The following is a 19,721-nucleotide window of genomic DNA, read 5'->3' as shown; positions in this document are numbered from 1 at the left end:
AACAGTACTCTAACATGTTCTATTAGAACACTAACACAGTACTCTAACATGTTCTATGAGAACACTAACAGTACTCTAACATGTTCTATTAGAACACTAACAGTACTCTAACATGTTCTATTAGAACACTAACACAGTACTCTAACATGTTCTATGAGAACACTAACAGTACTCTAACATGTTCTATGAGAACACTAACAGTACTCTAACATGTTCTATTAGAACACTAACAGTACTCTAACATGTTCTATTAGAACACTAACAGTACTCTAACATGTTCTATGAGAACACTAACAGTACTCTAACATGTTCTGTGAGAACACTAACATGAATACTCTCTTCTCACTCCATGTTCTAGAACAGGGTCTCTACCCGGCCTCCCTGACTGGTTCTTCCTGTGATCACCATCATGTCCCAGTCGTCTTCCTTAGTGGTTTCCTCCTTAGATCCAGCAGCAGTTCTCCAGGTTCTACCTGCAGGCCAGTTACAGGTGATGTTATCAAAGCTCAACTTCATACTCTTAATGCATGAGCCACATCTAATTTACCAATTAGATATTAGGCTGCTGACCAACATGCTTTATCTTTGCAAGGCCACTTATCACCTTCAGGTTCATCATCTGACTCGATATGAACAGTCTCTTCATTTCAGAAGCTTTCATTGGATTGTAAAGTATGCTCATAATCCAGACCGACGGGGAGCTCAATTGTGTCAAAGGGTTTGTAAACAAAGGAAAAGTATAAAAAAAATATCCTCAGAGATGCGTCAGCCTCACGAGCGGGTAGTGAAGTTAACTTGAGCTGATCTGGGGTCTAGAAACAAAACGCGGACAAAGAACGTCACCGAGAAACTACCGAGATGTTTACTTCCGGGTTCACTGACGTCACTGGGGTCCTGTGAAAGGCCTTATGCGAGACTAAGGCCTCGCGCACGAGAAGATGGACCAGCTCGTCTCGAGTCCGCGCTACAAACACACAGGAGCCGCTCATGTTGGTTTTAATAGTAACATTTATTTCGCATAAAACCCCCAAAAAGTATTTTGAGGACAAAGTAAGTAAAACACGCCCATCGGATATAAAAAAAGTATAAATAAAATAAAAAATGGCCGCGATAGTGATCACGCGGGGAGCCGTTGTTCGCTCGCAGATAACCTAGCTACGTGTTAATAAAAAACACCTTCGATGAATACAATATAAACAAAGCAAAGTTCTTAACTGGAATTGGGAACATGGTTTATTCGAGGAATGAACAAAAAAAAAAACTCATGGATACATTTTTTTCTTTCTTAAGATGCTCGAGCTACAAAAAACAGAATTACAAAAAACGAAGCTCAGCAATCACGCGGACATCTTTGTTTGAGGAGTGCGCGTGTTTGAGAGACGCAGCCGGGCCAAAGTGAGGACGTCGCGCCGGGGCGGTGTTTACTCGGCGCCGTAGCTGTCCCTGTAGGTGCTGGAGTAGCCGCTGCGGCCACTACTCTGGTACTCAGACCCGCCATCGGATGAACTGCCTCGACTGAAGTTCCGTTCCCCGTAGCTCCGGCTGCCGCCGCCGCCGCTGCTGCTGTAGCCGCCACCACCACCACCGCCGCCATAGCTCCGGCTGCCGCCGCCCCCACCGTAGCTCCGGTCGCCGCTGCCGTAGCTCCGGTCGCCGCTGCCGTAGCTGCGATCACCGCCGCCACCGCTGTAGCTGCGGTCGCTACCGTAGCTCCGCTGGCCACTGCTCCGGTCGCCACCACCATAGCTACGGTCACCGCCTCCGTAGCCCCCTCTGCGGCCGCCGCCTCTGCCCTTACCCGCGACGTCCACGCGGATTTGGCGTTGGTCCAGATCCTTCCCGTCCATGCCGTCTTTCGCGTCTTTCGCGTCCTCCGGGTTCTCGAACGTCACGAAGCCGAAGCCGCGAGATCTGTCTGTTTCTCTGTCCCGGATCACTTCGGCTTTTAAGACAGCGCCATATTTTACGAAGGCCTCGGACAGCGACTCATCGGTGGTGTTGAAGCTCAGTCCCCCGATGAACAGTTTCCCCTCGTCCGACATGGTGATGCGCGACTCAACGAACGGGAGTCCAAACGAATCTGAGCGCGAGGCGGGTTTACAAAGAGCTCTATGTTCCCTCGTTGCGACGGAGGAACCTTCTCACTTCCGTTTCCTGTGAGTGGGGCTCCGCGCTCCGCGGCCGCCTGGTGAGTGGGAAGCAATCGATGAACGATCCAACTGGAACTCAGGACAATAGAGTACAAAACAAAGCACAATATATTACAAAAATAGGATAGAACAATAATTAAAAAAAATGCGAAATATATAAACAATTATTTAAAAAAATAGTAAGAACAATCTGAAATATATAAAGAAAATAGGATAGAATAATAAAAGGAATGCATTATATGAAGGAAGTTAATTGAGGCCTGACACTACCGGCTGCAACATAAACGTTATAATTCGATAACATTATTTTTTATACAATAATGTATATTATACTGCATTGTAAATACTTATCCTTTTTAATACTTTAACTATAATCTAATGTATATTAACTGTACTTTTAATTCAGAAAAGTTGTGAACGCAGGACTTTTAGTTGTATATGGTAAATAAGATCTAACCCAACCTCAAACCAACCACCATTTTTTTAGTCGACATTCTATTATATCGTATCGTATAATGTATTTTAGGTTTGGGATTCTTTGTCAGACAAAACCAAACATTTGGTCGATTTGCGCCCAACTTTTCTCCAAAACTGTGCAGTTTTTCAGTTGAAAAAGTTAACAATAATAAACAAGTCACAACTAACCAAAAGCGTATGTACTCTTTTAGTAAGTTACTGCTTTGTTCTTTCACGATTTAGAAGTTTTTAGAAGTTTTAATTCACTAGTAACAGAAACAATTTGTGTCCTATGTGTAAATAAACATTTAAGTTCAATTTAAAATGTTAAAATAAATATATATGTTTTTAAATATACATTTTCAAATTTTACATTTTAAATTGTAATTCTTATTTCTTAATTTTAAATTTAAATTTTTAAATTTGAAATTACATTTTAAATTGTAATTAATTATTGTAAATAATGTAACTAAATATTCTTTGTTTTTGGTAAAAATAAGATTAATGTGCTGCTTGTTTCAATCATTTCTTTCTTGACACCATTTCGTCATTCGATTAACTGGACCTTTTCCTCGTCTCTCTATTGGTCAAACTTGGTCAGCTGACCACGGCCTACACGTGACCACTTGGAGTCAGCTGATGTTTCGGGTGACAGGAAGAGACGTCCAAACTCTTCTGTTGCCGTCGGTCTACTCGTCGTTTCGCCGCGTTTAATTGATTCTCTTTCCCCCAGACATGTCTCCAAAGTGAGGCCCCTGAACGCACCATGATGCTGGAGGAGAGGAGCTCACTAGAGGTGTGCGTGATCCCGGAGAACCGGCACTGTGGCGGGGTGACGGACATCCGGAGAGCCGCGCTGGCTCCCGGAGGCTCTCTGCTCGGCTGTCTGGGACTCCGCGGCCGCCTGGTGGTCTGGAACCCGGCGGACAGAGAGGCGCCTCCGGCCGCAGTAGACGGCTGTTACGCCGAGTGAGTCCCCCATCGACATCTGGTTTAGTCTGGCGGAGTAGCTTATGTGTACATGTACATGCACTTTATGTACTCTATGTACCGCTGAGATGTAGTACAGTAAGAGGTACTCTATGTATCTGAGGTGTAGTACATTAAGAAGTACTCTATGTATCTGAGGTGTAGTACATTAAGAAGTACTCTATGTATCTGAGGTGTAGTACAGTAAGAAGTACTCTATGTATCTGAGGTGTAGTACAGTAAGAAGTACTCTATGTATCTGAGGTGTAGTACAGTAAGAAGTACTCTATGTATCTGAGGTGTAGTACATTAAAGTACTCTATGTATCTGAGGTGTAGTACAGTAAGAAGTACTCTATGTATCTGAGGTGTAGTACAGTAAGAAGTACTCTATGTATCTGAGGTGTAGTACAGTAAGAAGTACTCTATGTATCTGAGGTGTAGTACATTAAGAAGTACTCTATGTATCTGAGGTGTAGTACATTAAGAAGTACTCTATGTATCTGAGGTGTAGTACAGTAAGAAGTACTCTATGTATCTGAGGTGTAGTACATTAAGAAGTACTCTATGTATCTGAGGTGTAGTACATTAAGAAGTACTCTATGTATCTGAGGTGTAGTACAGTAAGAAGTACTACATGTACCTCTGAGGTGTAGTACAGTAAGAAGTACTATATGAGGTGCAGTACATTAAGAAGTACTATATGAGGTATAGTACATGAAGAAGTACTATATGAGGTGTAGTACATGAAGAAGTACTATATGAGGTGTAGTACATTAAGAAGTACTATATGTGTCTTCTCCAGCTTCTCCTGGGAGGAGGAGGAGGAAGGGGGCGGAGCCAGCAGTAGCTCCTCCTCCCTGCTGGCTGTTGGCACTCAGGGGGAGGTGACGCTGCTGCGGGTGGAGGCGGAGCCATCGTCCTCCATCAGGGTCCTCCGGGTCTCCGGGTGTCCTGCAGAGCGCCTGCTGCAGACAGTCAGAGAGCAGGACCCCGGTGAGTACTTTCCCATGGTCCTTGAACACATCGTCTGTTAACATTGAGATATTCAATCAAGATCACTTCCTTCTACATGTCTGTGGTACTTGTAGTCCTGATGGTTCTGGTTCTCTACTTGTAGTCCCGATGGTTCAGGTTCTCTACTTGTAGTCCTGATGGTTCTGGTTCTCTACTTGTAGTCCTGATGGTTCAGGTTCTCTACTTGTCATCCCGATGGTTCTGGTTCTTTACTTGTAGTCCCGATGGTTCTGGTTCTCTACTTGTAGTCCTGATGGTTCTGGTTCTCTACTTGTCATCCCGATGGTTCTGGTTCTCTACTTGTAGTCCTGATGGTTCTGGTTCTCTTCTTGTCATCCCGATGGTTCTGGTTCTTTACTTGTTGTCCCGATGGTTCTGGTTCTCTACTTATAGTCCCGATGGTTCTGGTTCTCTACTTGTCATCCCGATGGTTCTGGTACCTGATGGTTCCGTGTTCAGAGGGTTCTGTTGTGTCTTTCCCTCCAGATGTGCGTGAGCTTCAGTCCGTGCACGTGTTGTCGTTTGCCGCCGGTCGCGGCCGCGTGCTGCTGAACCGTGATTGGCTGCTGCAGCTGCGGTGGCGGCAGACGGGGGAGGAGCCACAGCCTCAGGAGGAGGAGCCACAGCCTGAGGAGGAGGAGGAGCTGCAGACTGTTTCCTGCTGCAGCATCCGGCAGAGCGATGACAGCAGCCGCTCCTCCGTCCACCATTGTGTCTGTAGTGACTTCCTGTTTGTCCTCAGCGCCACGGGACTCATCGGTATCCTCTGCTGCTGGTTACACCACCTCACTGTGGTCACATGACATCACACCACCTCACTGTGGTCACATGACATCACCCCACCTCACTGTGGTCACATGACATCACACCACCTCACTGTGGTCACATGACATCACACCACCTCACTGTGGTCACATGACATCACACCGCCTCACTGTGGTCACATGACATCACCTCACTGTGGTCACATGACATCACACCACCTCACTGTGGTCACATGACATCACACCACCTCACTGTGGTCACATGACATCACACCACCTCACTGTGGTCACATGACATCACACCACCTCACTGTGGTCACATGACATCACACCGCCTCACTGTGGTCACATGACATCACCCCACCTCACTGTGGTCACATGACATCACACCACCTCACTGTGGTCACATGACATCACCCCACCTCACTGTGGTCACATGACATCACACCACCTCACTGTGGTCACATGACATCACACCACCTCACTGTGGTCACATGACATCACACCGCCTCACTGTGGTCACATGACATCACCTCACTGTGGTCACATGACATCACACCACCTCACTGTGGTCACATGACATCTCACTGGTCACATGACATCACACCACCTCACTGTGGTCACATGACATCACACCACCTCACTGGTCACATGACATCACACCGCCTCACTGTGATCACATGACATCACACCGCCTCACTGTGATCACATGACATCACACCACCTCACTGTGATCACATGACATCACACCGCCTCACTGTGATCACATGACATCACACCGCCTCACTGTGGTCACATGACATCACACCACCTCACTGTGGTCACATGACATCACACCACCTCACTGTGGTCACATGACATCACCCCACCTCACTGTGGTCACATGACATCACACCGCCTCACTGTGGTCACATGACATCACCTCACTGTGGTCACATGACATCTCACTGGTCACATGACATCACACCGCCTCACTGTGGTCACATGACATCACACCACCTCACTGTGGTCACATGACATCACCCCACCTCACTGTGGTCACATGACATCACACCGCCTCACTGTGGTCACATGACCTCACCTCACTGTGGTCACATGACATCACACTGCCTCACTGTGGTCACATGACATCACCTCACTGTGGTCACATGACATCACACCACCTCACTGTGGTCACATGACATCTCACTGGTCACATGACATCACACCGCCTCACTGGTCACATGACATCACACCACCTCACTGTGGTCACATGACATCACACCACCTCACTGGTCACATGACATCACACCACCTCACTGTGGTCACATGACATCACACCACCTCACTGTGGTCACATGACATCACACCACCTCACTGGTCACATGACATCACACCACCTCACTGTGGTCACATGACATCACACCACCTCACTGTGATCACATGACATCACACCGCCTCACTGTGGTCACATGACATCACACCGCCTCACTGTGGTCACATGACATCATCACACATGACGTCATCACACATGATGTCATCACACATGACGTCATCATCACCCATGACATCACACACAAAGGGACCTGGATCTTTAACTGACCTCCAGCTGTGCATCATGTCTCTGATGGCCGTCTGCAGGCCAGCATCGACCTGCCGGCTTACCTCACGTTCCTCCAGCTTGAGGACAACCTTGTCTCCTCCTCCCCCTCCTCCTCCCTCTGCCCCCCCTCCTCCTCCCCCTCCCCCTCCTTCGCCTCCTCCTCCTCCTTCTGCCTCCTCCAGGTGACCCCTGACCTTAGCACAGTCGTGGCCGTCACTCAGTCTCACACCGCCGTTGCCATCGACCTCGACCGCTACTTCAGGTGCAGCAGGAAAAAACAGCTCTCTGCCACTCGTTTGAACTAAAGAGAAACAACAAACTGTCTGTGTTCCCAGTCTGTATCCAGACCACCTGCTGTGTGCCGCGGCCCCCCTCCGGCCCCCCATCCAGAACCCCCTCCGGTTCCAGACCCCCACAGACCAGGACGGCCTGTCCAGCGCCGTCTGCAGTCTCTCCGGCCTCGGGGCACCCTTCAGCGCCGACCGGTAAATACAGAGCTCTGCATTATTATCATTATTTGATATTATTTAATCAAGTAGTCCATTAGACTAAATAAAAATGTATACATTAAATTAATTTTATATATATATAAAATGTAATGTATATATTACTTAAATATATATATATGTGTATATATAAATATTACATATATACTAGGGCTGTGAAACGATTACAATTTTTAATCGGATTAATCACAGGTTTTTGTGGATTAATCATGATTAATCACATATTACCGATATTCTCGGTATATTTTGTGAGAACATAGAGATTTATGACAAAAGACGGATATATACATTTATACATTCTTCTGTACAATGGTGCTGCAACTCAGCAGTTATTTAGCAGTTTTCTTCCATATGGAACATTAATACATCTTCATCCTAAACAGAATGTTTAACCCTCCTGTTACCTTTCGGGTCAATTTGACCCCATTCAATGTTTAATGTCGGTGTTCTTTGGGGTCAATTTGACCCCAGGCTGTTTTTCACTGTGTCAAACATATCAGAAATATCAACTTTTTTATTTATTTAAAGGGCTATTTAGGTAGTCAACAAACAAACATAAAGTACCTCACACTTAAACTTGGGAAGCAATATTAATTCTAATAATTTTCTGGAGGTTTTAATTGCTGGGGTCAAATTGACCCCGAGGGTAAAATATGTTCGTAAATGTAAAGGTAACAGGAGGGTTAAACAGAACATTGTTCTCTTGTTTGTCAACCATTAACTCCACCATGATACAATCTGAAGGCCTCTAGTCTTCCTCTAGCAGCTGCTGAGGCAAACTGACTGTGTGGGTTTTCTTCATGAACTGGGCCGTGATGAAAGGGACGGCGGGGACACCGCTGCAAAGCTGAAACCTCACCGACACGGACAGGTGGACAGATTGACAAGTGACTTTTTTTTTGCTCGGTCCCGATGCGCGCGCACGGAGCTCTGTGGCGCGCGAGACGGAGATCGATAAGTGTTAACGCGACGCGAAGAGACAGAAATTACATGCTGCTGTGGAGATACGATCAACAACAGACGTTTAGTTTAATAAAAGAACAAAGATGTGCTATATGTGCGACGACCAACAACAGACAGATTGGAAGCTCATTCTGCGCATGCGTTAAATGCGTAAAAAAAAAAAAACTAGTTAAACCTGTAATTGAATTAACTGAGTTAACGCGTTATTTTTCACAGCACTAATATATACATATATATACATTTTAATTTATATATATATATATCAATTTAATATATATAAATATATTAATTTGATATATTAAATTAATATATTTATATATACATAAATTTAGTTTGATATATGTGTGTATATATATAATATTTATATATATATACACATTTAATTTGATGTATGTATATCCATCCATTCTCATCCGCTTATTCCGGGGTCGGGTCGCGGGGGCAGCAGACCCAGCAGGTTGACCCAGACTTCCCTCTCGCCCGCAACACTTTCCAGCTCATTCTGGGGGATCCCGAGGCGTTCCCAGGCCAGCCGGGAGATGTAATCTCTCCAGAGTGTCCTGGGTCTTCCCCGGGGTCTCCTCCCAGTAGGACGTGCCTGGAAAACCTCTAACGGGAGGCGTCCAGGAGGCGTCCGAATCAGATGCCCGAACCACCTCAGCTGACTCCTTTCGATGCGAATGAGTAGCGGCTCGACTCCAAGCTCCCTCCTGATGTCCGAGCTCCTTACCCTTTCTCTAAGGCTGAGCCCGGCCACCCTACGGAGGAAACTCATTTCGGCCGCTTGTATTCGCGACCTCGTTCTTTCGGTCACTGCCCAAAGTTCGTGACCATAGGTGAGGATTGGAACGTAGACCGACCAGTAAATTGAGAGCTTCGCCTTTCGGCTCAGCTCTCTCTTCACCAAGACAGACCGGTACAGCGCCTGTTTTACTGCTGCAGCTGCACCGATCCGCCTGTCGATCTCTCTCCATCTTACCCTCACTCGTGAACAAGACCCCGAGATACTTGAACTCCTTCGCTTGGGGCAGGCACTCTGTCCCCACCTGGAGGATCAATCCACGGTTTCGGCAGAGCACCTCGGCTTCAGATTTGGCGGTGCTGACTCTCATCCCTGCCGCTTCACACTCGGCAGCAAAACGCCCCAGTGAGTTCCGGAGGTCATGGTCTGAGGATGCTAACAGGACCACAACATCTGCAAACAGAAGAGAGGCGATCCCAAGACCCCCAAACCTGACCTGCTCCACCCCCAGGCTGCACCTAGATATCCTGTCCATGAAAATCACAAACAGGACCGGTGATAAAGGGCAGCCCTGGCGGAGACCAACACCCACCGGGAACGTGTCTGACTTACTGCCGAGGATGCGAACACAGCTCCTACTGCAGGCGTACAGAGACCGGATAGCCCGTAGCAACGGGTCCGGAACCCCATACCCGCAGCACCCCCACAACAATTCCCGAGGCCCGGTCGAAAGCCTTCTCCAAGTCTACGAAACACATGGAGACGGGTTGGGCATACTCCCAGGACCCTCGAGGACCCTTGCGGTGAAGAGCTGGTCCACAGTTCCACGACCGGGACGGAATCCGCACTGCTGGTCTTGAATCCGAGGTTCGACCAGCGGTGAGCCTCCTTTCCAGTACCCTGGCATAAACTTTCCCAGGGAGGCTGAGAAGTGTGATTCCACGATAGTTCGAGCACACTCTCCGGTCCCCCTTTTTGAAAATGGGAACCACCACCCGGTCTGCAAGTCCAAGGGCACTGTTCCTGACCCCCATGCGACATTGAAGAGTCGAGTCAGCCAAGACAGCCCAACAATGTCTAGCCGCTTCAGCATCTCAGGGCGGATCTCATCCACCCCCGGCGCCTTGCCACAAAGGAGCTTTTAACAACCTTAGCGGCCTCTGCCAGGGATATTGGTGCGACCCCCAAGTCTACAGGCACTGCCCCCTCTAGAGGGGACATGTTGGCCGGATTTAGGAGTTCCTCAAAGTATTCTTCCCACCGTCCGACGATGTCCCCTGTCAGGGTCAGCAGCTCCCCCCCCACGCTGAGAACAGCCTGGGGTAGACCCTGCTTTCCCTTCCTGAGCCGTCGGACGGTTTGCCAGAACCTCTTTGAGGCCGACCGAAAGTCCTTCTCCATGGCCTCCCCGAACTCCTCCCATGCCCGAGTTTTTGCTTCCGCGACCACCGCAGCTGCAGCCCTTCTGGCCTGCCGGTACCTGTCAGCTGCTTCAGGAGACCCCCGGGCCAGCCAGGCCCGGTAGGCCTCCTTCTTCAGCTTGACGGCTTCCCTGACCCCGGTGTCCACCACCGGGTTCTTGGGTTGCCGCCGCGACAGGCACCGATGACCTTCCGACCACAGCTCCTGTCGGCCGCTTCCACAATAGAGGCTTTGAACATGGTCCACTCGGATTGCATGTCCCCAACCTCCCTCGGGATGTGTGAGAAGTTCATCCGGAGGTGGGAGTTGAAGACCTCCCGGAGAGAGTCCTCGACCAGACGTTCCCAGTTCACCCACACTACACGTTTGGGCTTGCCAGGTCTCTCTGGCCGACTCCCCTGCCATCTGATCCAACTCACCACCAGGTGGTGATCAGTTGATAGCTCTGCTCCTCTCTTCACCCGAGTGTCCAAGACATATGGCCGCAGATCAGATGATACGATTATAAAGTCGATCATCGATCTCCGGCCTAATGTGTTCTGGTACCAAGTACACTTATGAACCACCTTATGTTCGAACATGGTGTTCGTTATAGACAAGCCGTGGCTAGCACAGAAGTCCAATAACAGAACACCGCTCGGGTTCAGATCGGGCAAGCCGTTCCTCCCAATCACTCCCCGCCAGGTTTCTCTGTCATTGCCCGTGAGCGTTGAAGTCTCCCAGGAGAACTATGGAGTCGGCAGGCGGTGCCCTCCAGGACCCCTCCCACCGACTCCAAGAAGGCCGGATACTCTGAACTGCGGTTTGGTGCATAAGCACAAACCAAAGTCAGAGCTTTACTCCCGCAACCCGTGAGGCGCGGGAGGCGACCCTCTCGTTCTCCGGGCAAACTCCAACACGGCAGCGCTCAGCCGGGGCTTGTGAGTATCCCACTCCCGCCCGGCGCCTCTCACCCTGGGCAACTCCAGAAAAGAAGAGAGTCCAACCCTTCTCCAGGAGCTTGGTTCCAGAGCCAGCGCTGTGCGTGGAGGTGAGCCCAACTAGATCTAGCTGGTACTGCTCCACCTCCCGCACCAGCTCTGGCTCCTTCCCCGCTAGCGAGGTGACGTTCCACGTCCCTAGAGCTAGTCTATGTCGCCGGCGATCGCCTCGCCCAGGCCCCCTGCCCAGCCTGCCACCCGGTCTACATAGCACCCGACCCCGATGATTGTCCCTGCGGGTGGTGGGTCCACAGGGTTGCTGCTCCATGTTGTTTCTTCGGGCTGAGCCCGACCGGGCCCCATAGGCGAAGGCCCGGCCACCAGACGCTCGCCGACGAGCTCCACTCCTGGGTCTGGCTCCGGGAGGGTGCCCCGGTTTCCCTTGTCCGGGCGAGGTAGCTGAAACCCGTGTGCTGCTATTCATCAGGGTTTTTGAACCGCTCTTAGTCTGGACTCTCACCCGAGACCTGTTTGCCTTGGGAGACCCTACCAGGGGCTAATGCCCCGGACAACATAGCTCCCGGGATCACTGAGCCTCTCAAACTCCTCCACCACGTTAAGGTGGCGATTTAATACATATATATATTAGTGCTGTGAAAAATAACGCGTTAATTCAATTACAGGTTTAACTAGTTTTTTTTAAATTTACGCATTTAACGCATGCGCAGAATGAGCTTCCAATCCGTCTGTTGTTGGTCGTCGGGACGAAAAAAAACTCACTTGCAAAATGAGCTTCCAATCCACCACTTCAATCTGAACTCTGTCGGCTCTCATGCAGACGGTCTGTTCATCGGTAATTATCCTTCCGCAGGTTCACCTCCGGAAACCTTGTTACGACTTTTACTTCCTGTAGATCAGGGTCTCAACACGTCGATCGCGACCTGCCAGTCGATCGCGGCGTAGTGTTGGTAGATCGCATGACATTAAAGAGATTGGCCCGCCCCCTGACATGTTCTTTATAGCACGTCTTTGTTCTTTTATTAAACTAAACGTCTGTTGTTGATCGTATCTCCACAGCAGCATGTCATTTCTGTCTCTTCGCGTTGCGTTAACACTTATCGATCTCCGTCTCGCACGCCGCAGAGCTCCGTGCGCGCGCATCGGGACCGAGCAAAAAAAAAGTCACTTGTCAATCTGTCCACCTGTCCGGGCCGGTGAGGTTTCAGCTTTGCAGCGGTGTCCCCGCCGTCCCTTTCATCACGGCCCAGTTCATGAAGAAAACCCACACAGTCAGTTTGCCTCAGCAGCTGCTAGAGGAAGACTAGAGGCCTTCAGATTGTATCATGGTAGAGTTAATGGTTGACAAACAAGAGAAAAATGTTCTGTTTAACCCTCCTGTTACCTTTACATTTCCGAACATATTTTACCCTCGGGGTCAATTTGACCCCAGCAATTAAAACCTCCAGAAAATTATTAGAATTAATATTGCTTCCCAAGTTTAAGTGTGAGGTACTTTATGTTTGTTTGTTGACTACCTAAATAGCCCTTTAAATAAATAAAAAAGTTGATATTTCTTATATGTTTGACACAGTGAAAACAGCCTGGGGTCAAATTGACCCCAAAGAACACCGACATTAAACATTGAATGGGGTCAAATTGACCCGAAAGGTAACAGGAGGGTTAAACATTCTGTTTAGGATGAAGATGTATTAATGTTCCATATGGAAGAAAACTGCTAAATAACTGCTGAGTTGCAGCACCATTGTATAGAAGAATGTATAAATGTATATATCCGTCTTTTGTCATAAATCTCTATGTTCTCACAAAATATACCGAGAATATCGGTAATATGTGATTAATCATGATTAATCCACAAAAACCTGATTAACCCGATTAAAAAATTTAATCGTTTCACAGCCCTAATATATATATATTAATTTGATATATTAAATTAATATATCTATCAATATATATATATATATACATTTAATTTGATATATATATTAATATCAAATGAAATGTGTATATATATATATACATTTGATACATATAAATCAAATTAAATGTATATATATATATTATTTTAATTTAATTGATGCTTTTTATTTAGTTTAATCGACTAATTGATTGAGTAATTAAAAACCTTGACATCTGACCTCTAACTTTAACTCCTCTGTAGCTCCTGGGAAACTCGTCTGGCCTCCATGTACAGCAGAGCTCAGAAGTCTGCAGCTCCCTCCTCCTCCTCCTCCTCCTCCTCTTCCTCCTCCTGGTCCTCCTCGCTCCACCCCCCAAGGCCCCCCAGGGCCGGGTCCTCAGCCCACAGCAGGGTCCCTCGTGGCGTGGCGACCGTGACCTTCTCCGCCCCGAAGCATTCCGCCCCGTCTCTGCTCGCCGTGTCCGAGTTCTCCGCCCAGCTGACCTTCGCCTCCCCTGGGAACCGACGGACCACCGTTGCATTGTGGGACTTTGAGTCTGGGAGCGTGAGCCACCACGAGGCGCAGGGCGAGGCCGCTCCGGTCCAGCACTGGAGAGAGAGGCAGCACCGACTGCTGTTGAAGGGTGAGAAGAAGAACAGGAGAAGTTCAACAGTTGTAGTCCGACATGTTCATTTGTAGTCCGACATGTTCATTTGTAGTCTGACATGTCCATTTGTAGTCCGACATGTTCATTTGTAGTCTGACATGTCCATTTGTAGTCCGACATGTTCATTTGTAGTCTGACATGTCCATTTGTAGTCCCACATGTTCATTTGTAGTCCGACACGTCCATTTGTAGTCCCACATGTTAATTTATAGTCCGACATGTTCATTTGTAGTCCAACACGTCCATTTGTAGTCCGACATGTTCATACCGCCCGTCTGTCTTCCTGCCTGTTTTCCTGCATGTCCTACTGCCTGTCTGCCTGCCTGCCTGCCTGTCTGTCTGTCTTCCTGCCTGTCTGCCTGTCTGTCCCCAGACTCCGGACTCTTCCAGGTCCTGTTCTCCGTGACCCAGCAGGAGCTGCTCAGCAGGCTGATGTTGTTCGGCAGCGCGGCGACGGTGGACGCCGTCTGCCACCTGAACAGCTGGGGGCGCTGCTCCATCCCCGTCCATGCACTGCAGGTAAGAGGACGACCTTTGACCCCGGGGAGGACACCTGTCGCTCTGCTTTCTTAACGCCCTGGGTCGTGTCTGCAGGCGGGTCTGAAGAACCGTCAGCTGGACACGGTGGACTTCTACCTGAAGAGCAAAGAGAAGCTGCTGGTCCCTGAAGCCGAGGAGCCGGAGGCCTCCAGGCGGAGCCTGAGCCACCGTACGTACATCCTGTGTAGCTGCCTCCAGGGGCATGCTGCATGCTGGGTAGTGGAGTAGTAGCCTGTGTGTGTGCGTGTGTGTGTGTGTGTGCAGGCTTCCAGGACCTCTCTCCTGCGTTGGACCTCCTCTGTTCGGCCGTCAGAGACTCTCACAGTGAAGCTCAGAGTCGTCAGTTCTCTGAACAGCTGCTGAACGTCACCACGAGCTTCATCAACACACAGGTCCGCTCGGTCCTGTCCAACACCCAGCGTGAGGCCACACACACACGCGCGCACACACACACACATGCACATACACACAGGTACTTTCCAACACCCAGTGTGAGGCCACACACACACACGCGCACACACACACACACACATACACACAGGTACTTTCCAACACCCAGTGTGAGGCCACACACACACACGCGCACACACACACACGCACATACATGCACATACACACACTGAGGCCACACACACACACACACATACACACACGGGTACTGTTCAACACACAGCGTGAGGCCACACACACACACAGCTGCAGACAGTGGGTTCTTCTCTGCTTGTCTGCAGTGGAGGACGAGGGTGTGCGCGGCTGCGTCGACGCTCTGGACCTCTACGTCACCGAGCTGAGGAGCTACATGAAGAAGTTCCCCTGGCCAGCAGGGGGCGACGCCACCGACTCAGCTGACCGTATTCAGAAGGAGAAAGAGGAGGAGGAGGAGGAGGAGGCTCAGAGAGACGAATGGGAGCAGCTGCCGACAGAGGTAACTTTTTTTGTGTCTTAAAGTCCAAAGACCTGTCAATCACCTTGTAGCTCCGCCCCTAAAGCGTCCCCTGCTTTATGGTCTGTTTGACTCTAAATGACCATAAAGTACTAAATGATGACATCATGCTGTATAGATGAATAGACTTCTATACATCCAGAGGAGTCGCCCCCTGGTGGCCAGGAGAGAGAATGCAGCTTTAACACATGAAGCATAGACTTCTATACAACCAGAATCTCCACTCCGTGTGTTCTGCAGGAAGTGGTCCGTCAGTCTGTCCTGACCAATCAGATCCCGAGGGCTCAGGCCGTCCTGAGGAGGCGGAGCCGGCCGGAGCAGCGCCTGTCGGCTCTGAGGATGGAGGGTCTGCGTCAGGTGTTCTGCTGCCTGCAGGACCGAGACCTGCAGACCGCCAGCACGCTGCTCGTCAACATGGTGACGATCTCTCGACCAATCGGAGTTCACGCTAACATGCTAACATGCTAATGTGGCTCCTCTCTAACTTCAGGGCTTCAGCGTGAAGGAGCAGCTCCACAGCGTCTGTCTCCACACCGACGACAAGAACCTGCGGCAGTTCGTGGTGAGTTCGGTCTCCACGTCCTTCTCAGACATTCGTGTCTGAGCCAGTGCGTCTCAACGAGCCCCGGAGGCCTCTGATTGGTCGGTTGGACAGGTGGAGGAGCTGTCGGGGCGGAGTCATTTCCCGGGCGAGGAGCTGCAGAGCGTGGCGTTCATCAGGGAGATGGAGAGGCTGGGGTCCCTGCCTGCAGCCCGTCGCCACGCAGAGGCCACGCCTCTCAGGTACAGACGCAGGAAACGGCTCCTTACGGACAGGAAGTGGAGACTTGGAGACGCAGGAAACGGCTCCTTACGAACAGGAAGTGGAGACTTAGAGACGCAGGAAACGGCTCCTTACGGACAGGAAGTGGAGACTTAGAGACGCAGGAAACGGCTCCTTACGAACAGGAAGTGGAGACTTAGAGATGCAGGAAACGGCTCCTTACGGACAGGAAGTGGAGACTTGGAGACGCAGGAAACGGCTCCTTACGAACAGGAAGTGGAGACTTAGAGACGCAGGAAACTGCTCCTTACGGACAGGAAGTGGAGACTTAGAGACGCAGGAAACGGCTCCTTACGAACAGGAAGTGGAGACTTAGAGATGCAGGAAACGGCTCCTTACGGACAGGAAGTGGAGACTTGGAGACGCAGGAAACGGCTTCTTACTGACAGGAAGTGGAGACTTAGAGATGCAGGAAACGGCTTCTTACGGACAGGAAGTGGAGACTTGGAGACGCAGGAAAAAGCTCATTACGAACAGGAAGTGGAGATGCAGGAAACGGCTTCTTACTGACAGGAAGTGGAGACTTGGAGACGCAGGAAAAGGCTCATTATGGACAGAAAGTGGAGACTTGGAGACGCAGGAAACGGCTCCTTACGGACAGGAAGTGGAGACTTAGAGACGCAGGAAACGGCTTCTTACGGATAGGAAGTGGAGACTTAGAGACGCAGGAAACGGCTTCTTACGGACAGGAAGTCGAGACTTGGAGACGCAGGAAAAAGCTCATTATGAACAGGAAATGGAGACGCAGGAAAAAGCTCATTACGAACAGGAAGTGGAGACTTAGAGACGCAGGAAACTGCTCCTTACTGACAGGAAGTGGAGACGCAGGAAACGGCTCCTTACGGACAGGAAGTGGAGACTTAGAGACGCAGGAAACGGCTTCTTACTGACAGGAAGTGGAGACTTGGAGACGCAGGAAAAAGCTCATTATGAACAGGAAGTGGAGACGCAGGAAAAAGCTCATTACGAACAGGAAGTGGAGACTTAGAGACGCAGGAAACGGCTCCTTACTGACAGGAAGTGGAGACGCAGGAAACGGCTCCTTACGGACAGGAAGTGGAGACTTGGAGATGCAGGGAAATGTGTTTTCTTCCGTCTCCCTGTTGACAGGCCAGTCCAGGTCCAGATGGTCCCCAGGGAGCCGGGTGGAGGCGATGCGGTTCTGGAGGAGCTGCTGGGTCAGAGGAGGTCTGCGGTGGAGGAGCAGGAGCAGAAAGCCGGGCTCTGGAGGAACCTCCGACTGGACTGGGTGAGGAACTGGGACCCGAGCTGCCAGACCGCCGTCCTGCTGTCCAGACGGCATCACACAGGTAGACTCCACAGGGACCTCACGGTGGCCCCCGGGCCCCCGCAGTCCTGAGTCCTCTGTGCGGTTGCGTCATCAGAGGTGACTTCCTGCGACCCAGCCGTGTTGTGGCGTTACCTGACGGCTCTGCACGACCAGCGCCGGGTGGTGGACTGGATCCAGGACCAGCAGACCCCCGGGGGGTCCCGGTGGCCCGAGCTGACCCCGGAGCTGGTGGACGACAACACGGCCTGCAGCACCTACATGAGGGAGCAGATCCTGGACCTGCTGGCCAGGTACACAGCACCCCGTGACACATTGTGACACCCTGTGACACCCCATGACAATATAAAATATATCCAATAATTAATTTCTTTAAAAAAAAAACTTTAACATATCTGGAAATTATTAATAAACATAACTACATAATAATTAAATTCTTCTTCTTCTCTTTCTTCTTCTTTCTCCTCTCCTTCTTCAAACTCTCTGGTCCGCCTCCAGGAGGGGCCTCTTCGTCCCGGAGGAGCTGGCGGACCTGGATCAGCTGCTGTGGAGGCTGGCTCAGGGTGGGGGGGTGATGGCCCCGGCCCCCCAGGTCCCTCAGTACCGGTCCCCTCTGGGCCTGGACCTCCACAGCCTCTTCATCTCCTTCTGTGTGGACCGCGGCCTGCAGTACCTGCTCTACACCTACCTGGAGCACCACAGGTACATATCATGAGCAGGAGATCCCAGAGCAGGGATCAGGTCAGGGGTCAGGGATCAGGTCAGGGATCAGGTCAGAGGTCAGGGATCAGGTCAGGGGTCAGGTCAGGGATCAGGTCAGGGGTCAGGTCAGAGGTCAGGGGTCAGGTCCCTCTGACTCCTCTCTTGTCTGTTAATGACGATCTGCCTCCACAGGTTGACGCCCAGGAACTGTCCCCTGTTGACCAATCAGAGCCTGTCTGAGAGCCGGCCCTGGTTTGACATGCTGGTGAAGATCCAGGAGATCACCAGAGACCTGTCAGGTACCTGGTTCTGGTTCTGGATCTGGTTCTAACTTGATCCAGATTCATCTAATTTCTTTATATTTTCTGAGATGAAACTATAGTGGTGGTGGGTTCATGTGGTCTCTCTGGGTTCATGTGGTCTCTGTGGGTTCATGTGGGTTCATGTGGTCTGTGGGTTCATGTGGTCTCTCTGGGTTCATGTGGTCTCTCTGGGTTCATGTGGTCTCTGTGGGTTCATGTGGGTTCATGTGGTCTCTGTGGGTTCATGTGGTCTCTGGGTTCATGTGGTCTCTCTGGGTTCATGTGGTCTCTGTGGGTTCATGTGGGTTCATGTGGTCTCTGTGGGTTCATGTGGTCTCTGGGTTCATGTGGTCTCTGGGTTCATGTGGTCTCTGGGTTCATGTGGTCTCTGGGTTCATGTGGTCTCTCTGGGTTCATGTGGTCTCTGTGGGTTCATGTGGTCTCTGTGGGTTCATGTGGTCTCTGTGGGTTCATGTGGTCTCTGTGGGTTCATGTGGTCTCTGTGGGTTCATGTGGTCTCTGTGGGTTCATGTGGTCTCTGTGGGTTCATGTGGTCTCTGGGTTCATTTGGTCTCTGTGGGTTCATGTGGTCTCTGTGGGTTCATGTGGTCTCTGTGGGTTCATGTAGTCTCTGTAGGTTCATGTGGTCTCTGTGGGTTCATGTGGTCTCTGTGGGTTCATGTGGTCTCTGTGGGTTCATGTGGTCTCTGTAGGTTCATGTGGTCTCTGGGTTCATGTGGTCTCTGTGGGTTCATGTAGTCTCTGGGTTCATGTGGTCTCTGTGGGTTCATGTGGTCTCTGTGGGTTCATGTGGTCTCTGTGGGTTCATGTGGTCTGTGGGTTCATGTGGTCTCTGGGTTCATGTGGTCTCTGTGGGTTCATGTGGTCTCTGGGTTCATGTGGTCTCTGTGGGTTCATGTGGTCTCTGTGGGTTCATGTGGTCTCTGTGGGTTCATGTGGTCTGTGGGTTCATGTGGTCTCTGTGGGTTCATGTGGTCTCTGTGGGTTCATGTGGTCTGTGGGTTCATGTGGTCTCTGTGGGTTCAT

At 50.1% G+C, this 19,721-nt stretch overlaps 2 protein-coding genes across 3 annotated transcripts in view; one reads left to right on the top strand and one right to left on the bottom strand.

Annotated features, from left to right (window-relative positions):
- Positions 1 to 990: 990 nt before the first annotated feature.
- On the bottom strand, positions 991 to 2,144 carry LOC130195279 (cold-inducible RNA-binding protein B-like). Its single transcript, XM_056416726.1, has one exon. It carries the CDS (start codon positions 2,040 to 2,042, stop codon positions 1,422 to 1,424), a length of 621 nt encoding a protein of 206 aa, XP_056272701.1. The 5' UTR covers positions 2,043 to 2,144; the 3' UTR covers positions 991 to 1,421.
- Positions 2,113 to 19,721, top strand: part of spg11 (SPG11 vesicle trafficking associated, spatacsin) — a 33,981-nt gene continuing 16,372 nt past the window's right edge. The window contains exons 1-18 of one of the 2 annotated variants that reach the window (XM_056416697.1): positions 2,113 to 2,188; positions 3,340 to 3,575; positions 4,380 to 4,570; positions 5,078 to 5,350; positions 6,944 to 7,199; positions 7,273 to 7,422; positions 13,670 to 14,052; positions 14,450 to 14,595; positions 14,671 to 14,785; positions 14,881 to 15,036; positions 15,348 to 15,541; positions 15,800 to 15,976; positions 16,050 to 16,121; positions 16,215 to 16,342; positions 17,493 to 17,692; positions 17,768 to 17,963; positions 18,169 to 18,372; positions 18,565 to 18,671. In XM_056416697.1, coding sequence (XP_056272672.1) covers positions 3,373 to 3,575; positions 4,380 to 4,570; positions 5,078 to 5,350; positions 6,944 to 7,199; positions 7,273 to 7,422; positions 13,670 to 14,052; positions 14,450 to 14,595; positions 14,671 to 14,785; positions 14,881 to 15,036; positions 15,348 to 15,541; positions 15,800 to 15,976; positions 16,050 to 16,121; positions 16,215 to 16,342; positions 17,493 to 17,692; positions 17,768 to 17,963; positions 18,169 to 18,372; positions 18,565 to 18,671 — 3,151 coding nt within the window. In that variant the 5' untranslated portion in view covers positions 2,113 to 2,188; positions 3,340 to 3,372. Of the gene's footprint in view, positions 2,189 to 3,195; positions 3,576 to 4,379; positions 4,571 to 5,077; positions 5,351 to 6,943; positions 7,200 to 7,272; positions 7,423 to 13,669; positions 14,053 to 14,449; positions 14,596 to 14,670; positions 14,786 to 14,880; positions 15,037 to 15,347; positions 15,542 to 15,799; positions 15,977 to 16,049; positions 16,122 to 16,214; positions 16,343 to 17,492; positions 17,693 to 17,767; positions 17,964 to 18,168; positions 18,373 to 18,564; positions 18,672 to 19,721 lie in introns of those variants that run through there. The other variant, XM_056416696.1, reaches the window with a different exon arrangement.

The sequence above is a fragment of the Pseudoliparis swirei genome, chromosome 6, assembly GCF_029220125.1.
Source record: "Pseudoliparis swirei isolate HS2019 ecotype Mariana Trench chromosome 6, NWPU_hadal_v1, whole genome shotgun sequence".
Taxonomy (NCBI): Eukaryota; Metazoa; Chordata; class Actinopteri; order Perciformes; family Liparidae; genus Pseudoliparis; species Pseudoliparis swirei.
Note: the sequence above shows the minus strand (reverse complement) of the source record. Positions and strands in the feature narration are given on the sequence as shown.

What these genes read in the sequence shown, in the direction of transcription:
- LOC130195279 (XM_056416726.1), bottom strand. Translation starts at nt 2,042, where the DNA reads ATGTCGGACGAGGGGAAACTGTTCATCGGGGGACTGAGCTTCAACACC.